The 12,650-nt window shown below is 43.8% G+C and overlaps 1 protein-coding gene across 1 annotated transcript in view; it reads left to right on the top strand.

Moving 5' to 3' along the window:
• brsk2a (BR serine/threonine kinase 2a) overlaps positions 1-12,650 on the top strand; it is a 512,190-nt gene that overhangs the window by 366,009 nt on the left and 133,531 nt on the right. Inside the window, exon 4 of the mRNA XM_042302009.1 lies at positions 3,353-3,493. Within this exon, the coding sequence (XP_042157943.1) occupies positions 3,353-3,493 (141 nt within the window). The remainder of the gene's footprint in view (positions 1-3,352; positions 3,494-12,650) is intronic.

Here is a 12,650-nt window from a genome sequence, read left to right as displayed (position 1 = left end):
CTGTCTTTCTAAGGTCTTCGAAAGCCAAGTTAACAAACAGATTACTGACCCTTTCGAATCCCACCGTACCTTTTCTGCTATGCAATCTGGTTTCAGAGCTGGTCATGGGTGCACCTCAGCCACGCTCAAGGTTCTAAACGACATCATAACCGCCATCGATAAGAGACATTACTGTGCAGCTGTATTCATCGACCTGGCCAAGGCTTTCGACTCTGTCAATCACAACATTCTTATTGGCAGACTCGACATCCTTGGTTTCTCAAATGATTGCCTTGCCTGGTTTACCAACTACTTCTCTGATAGAGTTTAGTGTGTCAAATCGGAGGGCCTGTTGTCCCAACCTCTGACAGTCTCTATGTGTGTCACAGGGTTCAATTCTCGGACCGACTCTCTTTTCTGTATACATCAATGATGTTGCTCTTGCTGCTGGTGATTCTCTGATCCACCTCTACGCAGACGACACCATTCTGTATACTTCTGGCCCCTCATTGGACACTGTGTTAACTAACCTCCAGACGAGCTTCAATGCCATACAACTCTCCTTCCATGGCTTCCAACTGCTCTTAAACGCAAGTAAAACTAAATGCATGCTTTTCAATTGATCACTGCCCGCACCTGCTCGCCCGTCCAGCATCACTACTCTGGACGGCTCTGACTTAGAATACGTGGACAACTGGGTGTCTGGTTAGACTGTAAACTCTCCTTCCAGACTCACATTAAGCATCTCCAATCCAAAATTAAATCTAGAATCGGCTTCCTATATCGCAACAAAGCATCCTTCACTCATGCTGCCAAACATACCCTCGTAAAACTGACCATCCTACCGATCCTCGACTTCGGTGATGTCATCTATAAAATAGCCTCCAACACTCTACTCAACAAACTGGTCTATCACAATGCCATCCGTTTTGTCACCAAAGCCCCATACACTACCCACAATTGCAACCTGTACGCTCTCATTGGTTGGCCCTCCCTTCATACTCGTCCCCAAACCCACTGGCTACAGGTTATCTACAAGTCTCTGCTAGGTAAAGCCCTGCCTTATGTCAGCTCACTGGTCACCATAGCAGCACCCACTCGTAGCACGCCCTCCAGCAGGTATATCTCACTGGTCACCCCCAAAGCCAATTCCTCCTTTGCTCGTCTTTCCTTCCAGTTCTCTGCTGCCCATGACTGGAACGAATTGCAAAAATCTCTGAAGCTGGAGACTCACATCTCCCTCACTAGCTTTAAGCACCAGCTGTCAGAGCAGTTTACAGATCACTGCACCTGTACATAGCCTATCTGTCAAAGGACACCAGAAACAAAATTGTAGACCTGCACCAGGCTGGGAAGACTGAATCTGCAATAGGTAAGCAGCTTGGTTTGAAGAAATCAACTGTGGGAGCAATTATTAGGAAATGAAAGACATACAAAACCACTGATAATCTCCCTTGATCTGGGGTTCCACGCAAAATCTCACCCCTTGGGGTCAAAATGATCACAAGAACGGTGAGCAAAAATCCCAGAACCACACAGGGGGACCTAGTGAATGACCTGCAGAGAGCTGGGACCAAAGTAACAAAGCCTACCTTCAGTAACACACTACGCCGCCAGGGACTCAAATCCTGCAGTGCCAGACGTGTCCCCCTGCTTAAGCCAGTACATGTCCAGGCCCGTCTGAAGTTTGCTAGAGAGAATTTGGATGATCCAGAAGAAGATTGGGAGAATGTCATATGGTCAGATGAAACCAAAATAGAACTTGTTGGTAAAAACTCAACTCATCGTGTTTGGAGGACAAAGAATGCTGAGTTGCATCCAAAGAACACCATACCTACTGTGAAGCATGGGGAAGGAAACATCATGCTTTGGGGCTGTTTTTCTGCAAAAGGACCAGGACGACTGATCCGTGTAAAGGAAGGAATGAATGGGGCCATGTATCGTGAGATTTTGAGTGAAAACCTCCTTCCATCAGCAAGGGCATTGAAGATGAAACATGGCTGGGTCTTTCAGCATGACAATGATTCCAAACACACTGCCCGGGCAACGAAGGAGTGGCTTCGTAAGAAGCATTTCAAGGTCCTGGAGTGGCCTAGCCAGTCTCCAGATCTCAACCCCATAGAAAATCTTTGGAGGGAGTTGAAAGTCTGTGTTGTCCAGCAACAGCCCCAAAACATCACTGCTCTAGAGGAGATCTGCATGGAGGAATGGGCCAAAATACCAGCAACAGTGTGTGAAAACCTTGTGAAGACTTACAGAAAACGTTTGACCTCTGTCATTGCCAACAAAGGGTATATAACAAAGTATTGAGATAAACTTTTGTTATTGACCAAATACTTATTTTCCACCATAATTTGCAAATAAATTCATAACAAATCCTACAATGTGATTTTCTGTATTTTTTTATCTCATTTTGTCTGGCATAGTTGAAGTTACCTATGATGAAAATTACAGGCCTCGCTCATCTTTTTAAGTGAGAGAACTTGTACAATTGGTGGCTGACTAAATACTTTTTTGCCCCACTGTAGGTGTTCTTTTGTCCAGGTGGGAGAGGGCAGTGTGGAGTGCAATAGAGACTGCATCATCTGTGGATCTGTTGGGGCGGTATGCAAATTGGAGTGGGTGTAGGTTTTCTGGGATACTGGTGTTGATGTGACCCATGACCAGCCTTTCAAAGCACTTCATGGCTACAGACGTGAGTGCTACGGGTCGGTCATTTAGGCAGGGTACCTTAGTGTTCTTTGGCACAGGGACTATGGTGGTCTGCTTGAAACATGTTGGTATTTCCAACTTAGACAGGGAGAGGTTGAAAATGTCAGTGAAGACAGTTGCTAGTTAGTGAGCGCATGCTCGGAGTACATGTCCTGGTAATCCTTCTGGCACTGCGACCTTGTGAATGTTGACCAGTTTAAAGGTCTTACTCACACACAGTCGTCTGGAACAGCTGATGCTCTCATGCATGTTTCAGTGTTACTTGCCTCGAAGCGAGTATAGAAGTAATTTTGCTCATCTAGTAGGCTTGTGTCACTGGGCAGCTCTTGGCTGTGCTTCCCTTTGTAGTCTAATGGTTTGCAAGCCCTGCCACCTCACAGATGCCTGATGAAGACCTAAGGGTCGAAAAGTTGTAAATAAATATCTTCTGGGAGCATGAGCAGCACTGTGTGGCGTTTTCCTTTCAGTTTTCTTTGAAAAGTGTCCCAGAGAAAAACATTTATCCTTTGGATGTCTCTCAAGTGTGATGTTTAAAAAAGCGCCCACTTCTTAATTCACTCTCTCTTCTTAATTTCTTACTTTCTTTCCTTCTTTCTTCCCTCTTACTTTTTCAGTCTTATTTCATTCATCTTTCTAATTTCTCTGTCCCCCCACCTCCCAGGTATCTGGTGTTAGAGCACGTCTCAGGGGGAGAGCTCTTTGACTACCTGGTAAAGAAGGGACGGTTAACACCCAAGGAGGCCAGGAAGTTCTTCAGACAGATCATCTCTGCACTGGACTTCTGCCATAGTCACTCCATATGGTAAGCACTTTCTATATTCATATTATCCTTAATACTTACTGAGAACCCTTTTGGTTCCAGGTAGAACCCTTTTGGGTTCCATTTAGGATCCTTTCCACAGAGGGCTCTACATGGGACCCAAAATGGTTCTATGTGGAACTATAAAAGGTTCTCCCTTGAACCAAAAATGGTTATCCTTTGGGGACAGCAGAAAACCATTTTGGAACCCCTTTTTTCTAAGAGTGTATAGAATCAATATTTTAGTTGATTTTTCATCATTGGAGACATGATGTCGCAAAGGCCAATTGGAATGTCATAGGAAGAAGCAGTCCTTAGTCCAATGGGTGTTGTTGTTTGGTTGCTATCTGTGCTAGGGTTTGACCAGTCCTTTTCTTTTGATATCATGTTTCTTCAAATTTCTTCTTCAGTAGAAATGTACCCTAGAGGATCCTATTCCTCAAATTTTAAAGTGCTTTGGATATCATTACACATGTAAGATGATAAAAACTAAAAGCAGATCTAGCAAACGCAGTGGAAATCGAAGGGCTCTCCAGAGTTAGCCTGTGATCAGGTCTGGTGACTCGTATGTCTGTTATTTAACAATGAAGTAAGGTATGCAATCTTATACAAAATTGTTCCAAAGGGTTCTTTGAGGAGGAATAGGGTTCTACCAAGAACTGTTTTGATCTGACGATTACTTTTTGGAAGACAATGGCTCTTTGTAAGGCAAACGGTTCTACCTAGAACCTTTACATCCTAAGAACCATTTTTGGAGGAAAGGGTTCTTGACTTATTATTTGGAAGGCAAGAGGGATTCTTTAGATGGCAAGAAGGGTTCTACACAGAACCATATGTCATATTTCCCAGGATGCTCTATTGCAGGGTGATTTTCTGTGTAATATATGTGTTTTTGTATGTACATTGATTGGTTGATACATTTTATGCTACACAGTGATATTGTATATAACATACATTTTTCCAATCTGTTAGTAGTTACTGAGATGGTTGTTCCAGTTTAAGTGATTGATGTAGTCTCACAATTCAATTCCCCTACCTTGGCATTCATTGTGAATTCGGGTTGGGGGGATTTATTAGATATCCTAATTCTGTCTGGGTGCCAGACATCACTTTGCCAGACATCACTTTGCAAGCCAGCATAATGTGACTTGCAGGCTTGATGTGGCATGTAAAGCAGGAGTTTTCTAACACCACTGGTTTGGGTATAACTAGGCCCTCAAAGAAAGGCTTTATGATGTATGTAATGTATTGTCATAAAGAAAACAACTTTTAAAGCTAATAAAGCGGGTGGAATCATACATAGAGGCTATTCAGACCTCTTTAATAATGGGAATTGATGGGAAATGATGTAAATATATCACATTTGACTTTTTTCATATTTTGTTACATTACAACCTTATTCTAAAATGTATTAAATTGTTTTTTCCCCTCATCATCCTACACAAAACACCCCACAATGACAATGCAAAAACAGTTTTTTTTTGTGCAAATGTATTAAACATAAAAAACTGAAATATCACATTTACATAAGTATTCAGACACTTAGTACTTTGTTGAATCACCTTGGGCGACAATTACAGCCTTGAGTCTTCTTGAGTATGATGCTTCAAGCTTGGAAAACTTTTATTTGTGGAGTTTCTCCCGTTCTCCTCTGCAGATCCTCTCAAGCTCTGTCAGGTTGGATGGGAAGTGTCGCTATACAGCTAATTTCAGGTCTCTCCAGAGATGTTCAATCAGGTTCAAATGCGGACTCTGACTGGGCCACTCAAGGACATTCAGAGACTTGTCCTGAAACCACTCTTGCGTTGTCTTGGCTGTGTGCTTAGGGTTGTTGTCCTGTTGGAAGGTGAACCTTCGCCCCAGTCTGAGGTTCTGAGCGCTCTGGAGCAGGTTTTCATCAAGGATCCCTCTGTACTTTGTTCTGTTCATCTTTGCCTCGATCCTAACTAGTCTCCCAGTCTCTGCCGCTGAAAGACATCCCCAAAGCATGATGCTGCCATCACCATGCTTCACCTTAGGGATGGTGCCAGTTTTCCTCCAGACCTCATGCTTGGTAATTAGGCCAAAGAGTTCAATCTTGGTTTCATCAGACCAGAGAATCTTGTTTTTCATTGTCTGAGAGTGAGCAGCATACCACCCAGCATCCCACTGCTGGCTTCCTTCTGAAGCTAAGCAGGGTTGGTGCTGTTCAGTCCCTGGATGGGAGACCAGATTCTGCTGGAAGTGGTGTTGGAGGGCCAGTAGGAAGCACCCTTTCCTCTGGCCCAAAACAATATCCCAATCCCCCAGTGATTGGAGACATTGCCCTGTGTAGGGTGCAGTCTTTTGGATGGAACATTAAATGGGTGTCCTGACTCTCTGTGGTCACTAAAGATCCCATGGCACTTATCGTAAGAGTAGGGGTGTTAACCCTGGTGTACTGGCTAAATTCACAATCTGGCCTTCATACTATCATGGCCACCTAATCATCCCTAGCTTACAATTGGCACATTTGTCCTCTCCCCTGTAACTATTCCCCAGGTTGTTGTTGTAAATGAGAATGTGTGCTCAGTCAACTTACCTGGTAAAGTAAGGGTTAAATAAATTAGTCTTTAGGTGACTTTTGGCAAACTCCAAGTGGGCTGTCATGTGCGTTTTACTGAAGAGTGGATTCTATTTGGCCACTCTAACATAAAGGCCTGATTGGTAGAGTGCTGCAAAGATTGTTGTCCCTCTGGAAGGTTCTCCCATCGCCACATAGGAACTCTGGAGCTCTGTCATAGTGACCATCGGGATCTTGGTCACCTTCCTGGCCAAGGCCCTTCTCCCCCGATTGTTCAGTTTGGCTAGGTGGCCAGCTCTAGGAAGAGTCTTGGCGGTTCCAAACTCTTGGGGACCTTCAATGCTGCTGAAATATTTTGCTACCCTTCCCCAGAGCTGTGTCTCGCACAATCCTGTCTCGGAGCTCTACGGATAATTCCTTCGACCTCATTGCTTGGTTTTTGCTCTGACATGCACTGTCAACTGTGGTAACTTACATAGACAGGTGTGTGACTTTCCAAGTCTTGTCCAATCAATTGAATTTACCACAGGTGGTCTCCAATCAAGTTGTAGAATCATCTCAAGGATGTTCATTGGAAACAGGATGCACCTGAGCTCAATTTCGAGTCTCATAGCAAAGGGTCTGAATACTTATGTAAATAAGGTATCTGTTTTTTTTATATACATTTGCTAAAATGTCTAAACTGTTTTTGCTTTGTCATTATGGGGTATTGTGTGTAGATTAATCATGAACACTTTTAATTTTAAGGGAAGGGTTCTGAATACTTAAGGGAAGGGGTCTGAATACTTTCCGAATGCTTGATTTTCTTAAACATGTGTGCTTATTTATTAGCCATTGTTATGTTCATTTTGAGATCTTAAGGAACATCAGGTACTGCTGGAATGTCTACCAATGGCATATCCATGTTTTTGTGAGACATTAGACTGGTCACTCAAAACATTTATAAAGAATTTATGAAGTAGATGAGGAAATGATAATCTCCTTGTAGTAATTGGAATTTCGACTATTTTTACTGACTCTGATCTTTTGAAGTCCTTTAGTCAAACAAACAAATCTTTTGACATATTTCATTAATTTGAGTCAGTAATGCCCAGAGCATGCAGGACCCCAGAAATTGGAAAATGCTCTAGCTTTAGAAAACATTTTGTGATGCAATCTCTATTGCACTCCACACTGCCCTTTCACACCTGGACAAAAGGAACACATTTGTGAGAATGCAGTTCAGCGTTCAACACCATAGTGCCCTCAAACATCACTAAGCTAAAGACCCTGGGACTATTCACGATGAACTGAAAATGTGAAGGAGTCATGATTCTACAAGCCTCTCGTTCACATCTTGTTCAGCTTTTTGGAGCTGCCATTTGTGACTGAGACTTGTAATAGTGTGCTTTAAACAATGTACTGATTGTGTTGATTGGTAGGCATACAAATAAGATTTTTTCTTGAAACATTTAAAATGAGGTCTAGTTGTGGCCCAATCAGACAAACTTGTGAACAAAGTATAAAGGTAGTGTTGTGCCTACACAAAAAAGGGGTTAAATATGTGTAAAAAAAAAATCTGTCTTGTTTGCCATTTATCAATGCGTTTCTCTGGGCTATAGTAGAATAGGCCAAATTCAATATTTTATGCCTAAATGGGTCTTAAAATTCAAAATGATCCATAGTATGACCATCATAAAACAATTACAATGGGGCAAAAAAGTATTTAGTCTGCCACCAATTATGCAAGTTCTCTCACTTAAAAAGATGAGAGAGGCCTGTAATTTTCGTCATAGGTACACTTCAACTATGAGATACAAAATGAGAAAAAAAAAGAAAATCCAGAAAATCACATTGTAGGATTTTTAATTTATTTATTTGCAAATTATGGTGGAAAATAAGTATTGTCAATAACAAAAGTTTATCTCAATACTTTGTTATATACCCTTTGTTGGCAATGACAGAGGTCAAACGTGTTCTGTAAGTCTTCACAAGGTTCACACACTATTGCTGGTATTTTGGCCCATTCCTCCATGCAGATCTCCTCTAGAGCAGTGATGTTTTGGGGCTGTTGCTAGGCAGCACGGACTTTCAACTCCCTCCCCAAAGATTTTCTATTGGGTTGAGATCTGGAGACTGGCTAGGCCACTCCAGGACCTATTTGAGAATGCTATTAATTGACTACAGCTCAGCGTTCAACACCATAGTGCCCTCAAAGCTCATCACTAAGCTAAGGACCCTGGGACTAAACACCTCCCTCTGAAAATGGATCCTGGACTTCCTGGCGGGCCGCCCCCAGGTGGTAAGGGTAGGTAACAACACATCCGCCACGCTGATCCTCAACACGGGGGCCCCTCAGTGGTGTGTGATCAGTCCACTCTTGTACTCCCTGTTCACTCATGACTACACGGCCAGGCACGACTCCAACACCATCATTAAGTTTGCCGATGACACAACAGTGGTAGGCCTGATCACGTGATCACCAACAACAACGAGACAGCCTATATGGAGGAGGTCAGAGATCTGGCCGTGTGGTGCAGGGACAACAACCTAGCCCTCAACGTGATCAAGTCAAAGGAGATGATTGTGGACTACAGGAAAAGGAGGACTGAGCATGCCCCCATACTCATCGGCGGGGTTGTAGTGGAGCAGGTTGAGAGCTTCAAGTTCCTTGGCCTCCACATCACCAACAACCTATCATGGTCCAAGCACACCAAGACAGTTGTGAAGAGGGCACGACAAAACCTATTCCCTCTCAGGAGACTGAAAAGATTTGGCATGGGCCCTCAGATCCTCAAAAGGTTTTACAGCTGCACCATCAAGAGGATCCTGACTGGTATGGCAACAGCTCGGCCCCTGACCGCAAGGCACTACAGAGGGTGCTGCGTACAAGCCAGTACATCACTGGGGCCAAGCTTCCTGCCATCCAGGACCTCTATACCAGGCGGTGTCAGAGGAAGGCCCTAAAAATTGTCAAAGACTCCAGCCACCCTAGTCATAGACTGTTCTCTCTGCGACCACACGGCAAGCGGTACCGTACTGTGGGAAACGTGGTCAGGTTAAAGAGAAGATTAAAATAATGATGATGAACATGCTTCATAGGGTGTCTTTTTTCTCCTTGGGTTCTCTGTGGTTTTGTAAGGGTTTTCTTCTGGTGAAAGAGAGGCGGACCAAAATGCAGCGTGGTGGTTATTCATGTTTTTAATAAAGACGACTATACATGAACAGACTATACAAAACAAGAAAAGTGAAAACCTAAACAGTCCTATCTGGTGCAAACACAGAGACAGGAACAATCACCCACAAAACCCAACACAAAACAGGCTACCTAAATATGGTTCCCAATCAGAGACAATGACTAACACCTGCCTCTGATTGAGAACCATATCAGGCCAAACATAGAAATAGACAAACCAGACACACAACATAGAATGCCCACCCAGCTCACGTCCTGACCAACACTAAAACAAGGAAAAAACACATACGAATGATGGACAGAACGTGACAGGTTTCTTCTGCTTTTCTTTTCTCTTTTCTATATGGAGGTACTAAGGGTAGGTTCTCTCAATATTAATGGAGGAAGGGACAGGAATAAGAGGGCTTGGGTATTAGAAGAAATAAAACAGAGAAGGCTTAATGTAGTTTTCCTCCAAGAGACACATAGTGATGAAGAAAATGAGGTTGACTGGGTTATGTGGTGGGAGGGGCAGCATGTACTCAGTCATGGTATTAATTTCAGTGCTGGGGTGGCAATCTTGTTTTCCTCAGGTTTAGAGGTGACTGTGGTATCTACAGCAGAGATTGTCAAGGGTCGGGTTTTATTGGTCAAGGTGGATGTTATGTTTTTTTTATATTTTTTTTTTATGTTTATGCTCCTAATGAGGGTACAAAGCGTATTGCTATATTTGATCAAATAAAGGAAACCTTAAGACTGTGATCAAGAGGGGTGTATGGTTTTAGGGGGTGAAAGGAACTGTACAGTGGATTTTACTGTTGATCGCACCGCCGAAGAACCTCACCTGCGGTCAGCCACTTGCCTGTCTGGCCTATTAACTGAGTTTGAGCTTTCTGATGTGTGGAGAGTAAGGAATGCAAAAGTTAGGCAGTACACATGGCTAAAAATTAATGAAGGTCGTGTCAGTGCAGCAAGGTTAGACAGGTTGTATGTATCTGAGCAATACTGTAGTAGGGTTGGAATGTGTGACATTACTCCTGTGGGTTTCTCTGATCATCATATTGTTACTGTTGATATTCACTTGTCCTGTCCACGAAGGTCATCACCTTACTGGTATTTTAATGTTACATTGTTACATGATGTCATGTTTTGTGACAGGTTTGTTTTGGGAAAAATTGAGGGTTATAAAAGGGAATTTTGAGTCCTTGAGACAATGGTGGAAGGTTGGGAAGTCCCAAATACGAGTATACTGTCAACAGTATACTGCTCTGTCTCAAATTGAAGTTAAAGAGACTATCAAGGCCCTTGAACAGGACATCAAATCTATTGAATTGAAGCTGCTCACTCAGAATGACCCTGGACTAGTCATCAACTTACAGGACAAGAGACATGAACTGAGGTCGTTTCTGCATGAAAGAGTGAAGGGTGCCTTGATTAGGTCTCGTTTCGCTTCCCTCAAGGATACGGATGCTCCTAGCTCTTTTTTTAACCTAGGACCGTCGACATTTCAACGTAAACAGATGGTCTGCCTTCGTCTCTCTGATGGGAAGGTGACCACGAATGATATTGAAATGCGTCAACATGCTGTGGATTTCTACTCTGCCCTCTATAAGGCAAAGGATTGTGACTCTCTGTGTACTGAACAGTTGTTACATGGTCTTCCTCAATTGGGACCTGAGCAGAGAGTCACATTGGACTCTGACATTACACTGCAAGAGCTGTCCACAGCAGTTATGCAGCTCTCAACAGGCCGAGCCCCTGGCATCTATGGTTTACCATCTGAGTTTTATAAGCACTTTTGGGGGTCTATTGGGGAGGATTTTTATGAAGTGGTGTGTGAATCTTTTCATGAGGGTTCTCTTCCTGTATCCTGTCAACGTGCGGTGCTTTCACTGTTGCCAAAAAAGGGGGATGGAGACCTGTTGCTTTGCTGTGCGCTGAATACAAAATTGTTTCTAAATGTCTCTCAAACAGGTTGAAAGAGTATCTGGGATTGTTGATCCACAAGGACCAGTCCTACTGTGTACCTGATCGCTCTATTGTTGACAACTTGTTTCTGATAAGAGATGTTTTAGACATTTGTAAACTGTCTGATGTAAATGTGGGTTTACTTTCTTTGGATCAGGAGAAGGCTTTTGATCGTGTGGACCACCAGTACTTGTTTAAAACAATGAAAGCCTTTGGGTTTGGGGATGTTTTTTTGTCTTGGATGAATTTACTGTATGCTCGGGCCTCATGTATGGTGAAGGTGGGTGGTGGTTTGAGTTGCCCTATCCCTGTCCAAAGGGGCATCAGGCAGGGATGCCCAATTTCAGGGCAGTTATATAGTCTGGCTATTGAACCAATGCTTTGTTTTTTAAGAGCGAAGCTTACTGGTTTCTCTGTGCCAGGTGTAATGAAGGATCCCACGAAAGCACTGTCTGCGTAAGCAGATGACGTGATAGTTTTTATTACAGGGGGTGAGCATGTTAAGGTTCTCTCAAACACTTTAAAGGTGTATGAGGGGGCCTCCTCAGCTAGAGTCAATTGGGGAAAGAGTGAAGCGCTGTGGGCAGGTCGGCTTCAAACGGGGTCCGTTCCACGGTTACCAGGGGGACTTCAGTGGGGCAGAGATGGGATGAAGTCTTTGGGGGTTTTTCTAGGCTCCGATGTCTTTCAGAAAAAGAACTGGGAGGGTGTAGCGGAGAAAGTGTGTGCCAGACTGTCAAGGTGGAAATGGGTGCTGCCCCAGCTGTCTTATAGGGGAAGGGTCCTGGTAGCTAATAATCTTGCTGCCTCTACCCTGTGGCACAGACTAATGATTTTGCAGCCACCAAAAGGTCTGATACAAGAGCTTCAGAGGACCCTTGTCAATTTCTTCTGGTCTGGACAACCCTGGATTAAAGCTGCAGCCCTGTACCTGCCACTGCACGAGGGTGGGCAAGGCCTGGTGGACATTTCCTCTAGAATCATGGCTTTCCGGCTCCAAGCAGCCCAGAGATTATTGTACAGAGACGGTTCTAGCTGGGTTGAAACAGCCTACATATTGATGAGGAGAGCAGGCTGTTTGGGCTTAGACAAGCACCGTTTCCTCTTAAAGCTGGAGGGGGGGGATTTGCCTGGCCTGACTCCATTTTATGAGTCTGTTATGCAGGCTTGGAGAGTCCTTGTCAAGTCCCGTAAGGCCAGCACGCCACCAGGGATGTGGCTTTTTGAAGAGCCTCTTTTAACAACACTGCCATCCAGTCCCGTGTTCTGGGTTCAGCCAGCCTACGTTCATGCCTGTTAGGCGTGGGGTGTACCAAGCTGGGTCATCTGATGCGGAGCAGGAGCAGATCGTTGGAGGAGCTGGGAGAAAGAGCGGGGATCCGATCATCGTGTTTTTAATTGATGTGTAACTGGTTTTGTATGAGTATTTGTGTGGTGGGCCCCCAGACCCAATAAAGATGATTTAAATCTCTCTCTCTCTCTCTTCTTCCTTCCAC

This window comes from Oncorhynchus tshawytscha, linkage group LG19, assembly GCF_018296145.1.
Source record: "Oncorhynchus tshawytscha isolate Ot180627B linkage group LG19, Otsh_v2.0, whole genome shotgun sequence".
Classification (NCBI taxonomy): domain Eukaryota; kingdom Metazoa; phylum Chordata; class Actinopteri; order Salmoniformes; family Salmonidae; genus Oncorhynchus; species Oncorhynchus tshawytscha.
This window is presented reverse-complemented; position numbering and strand designations above follow the sequence as displayed.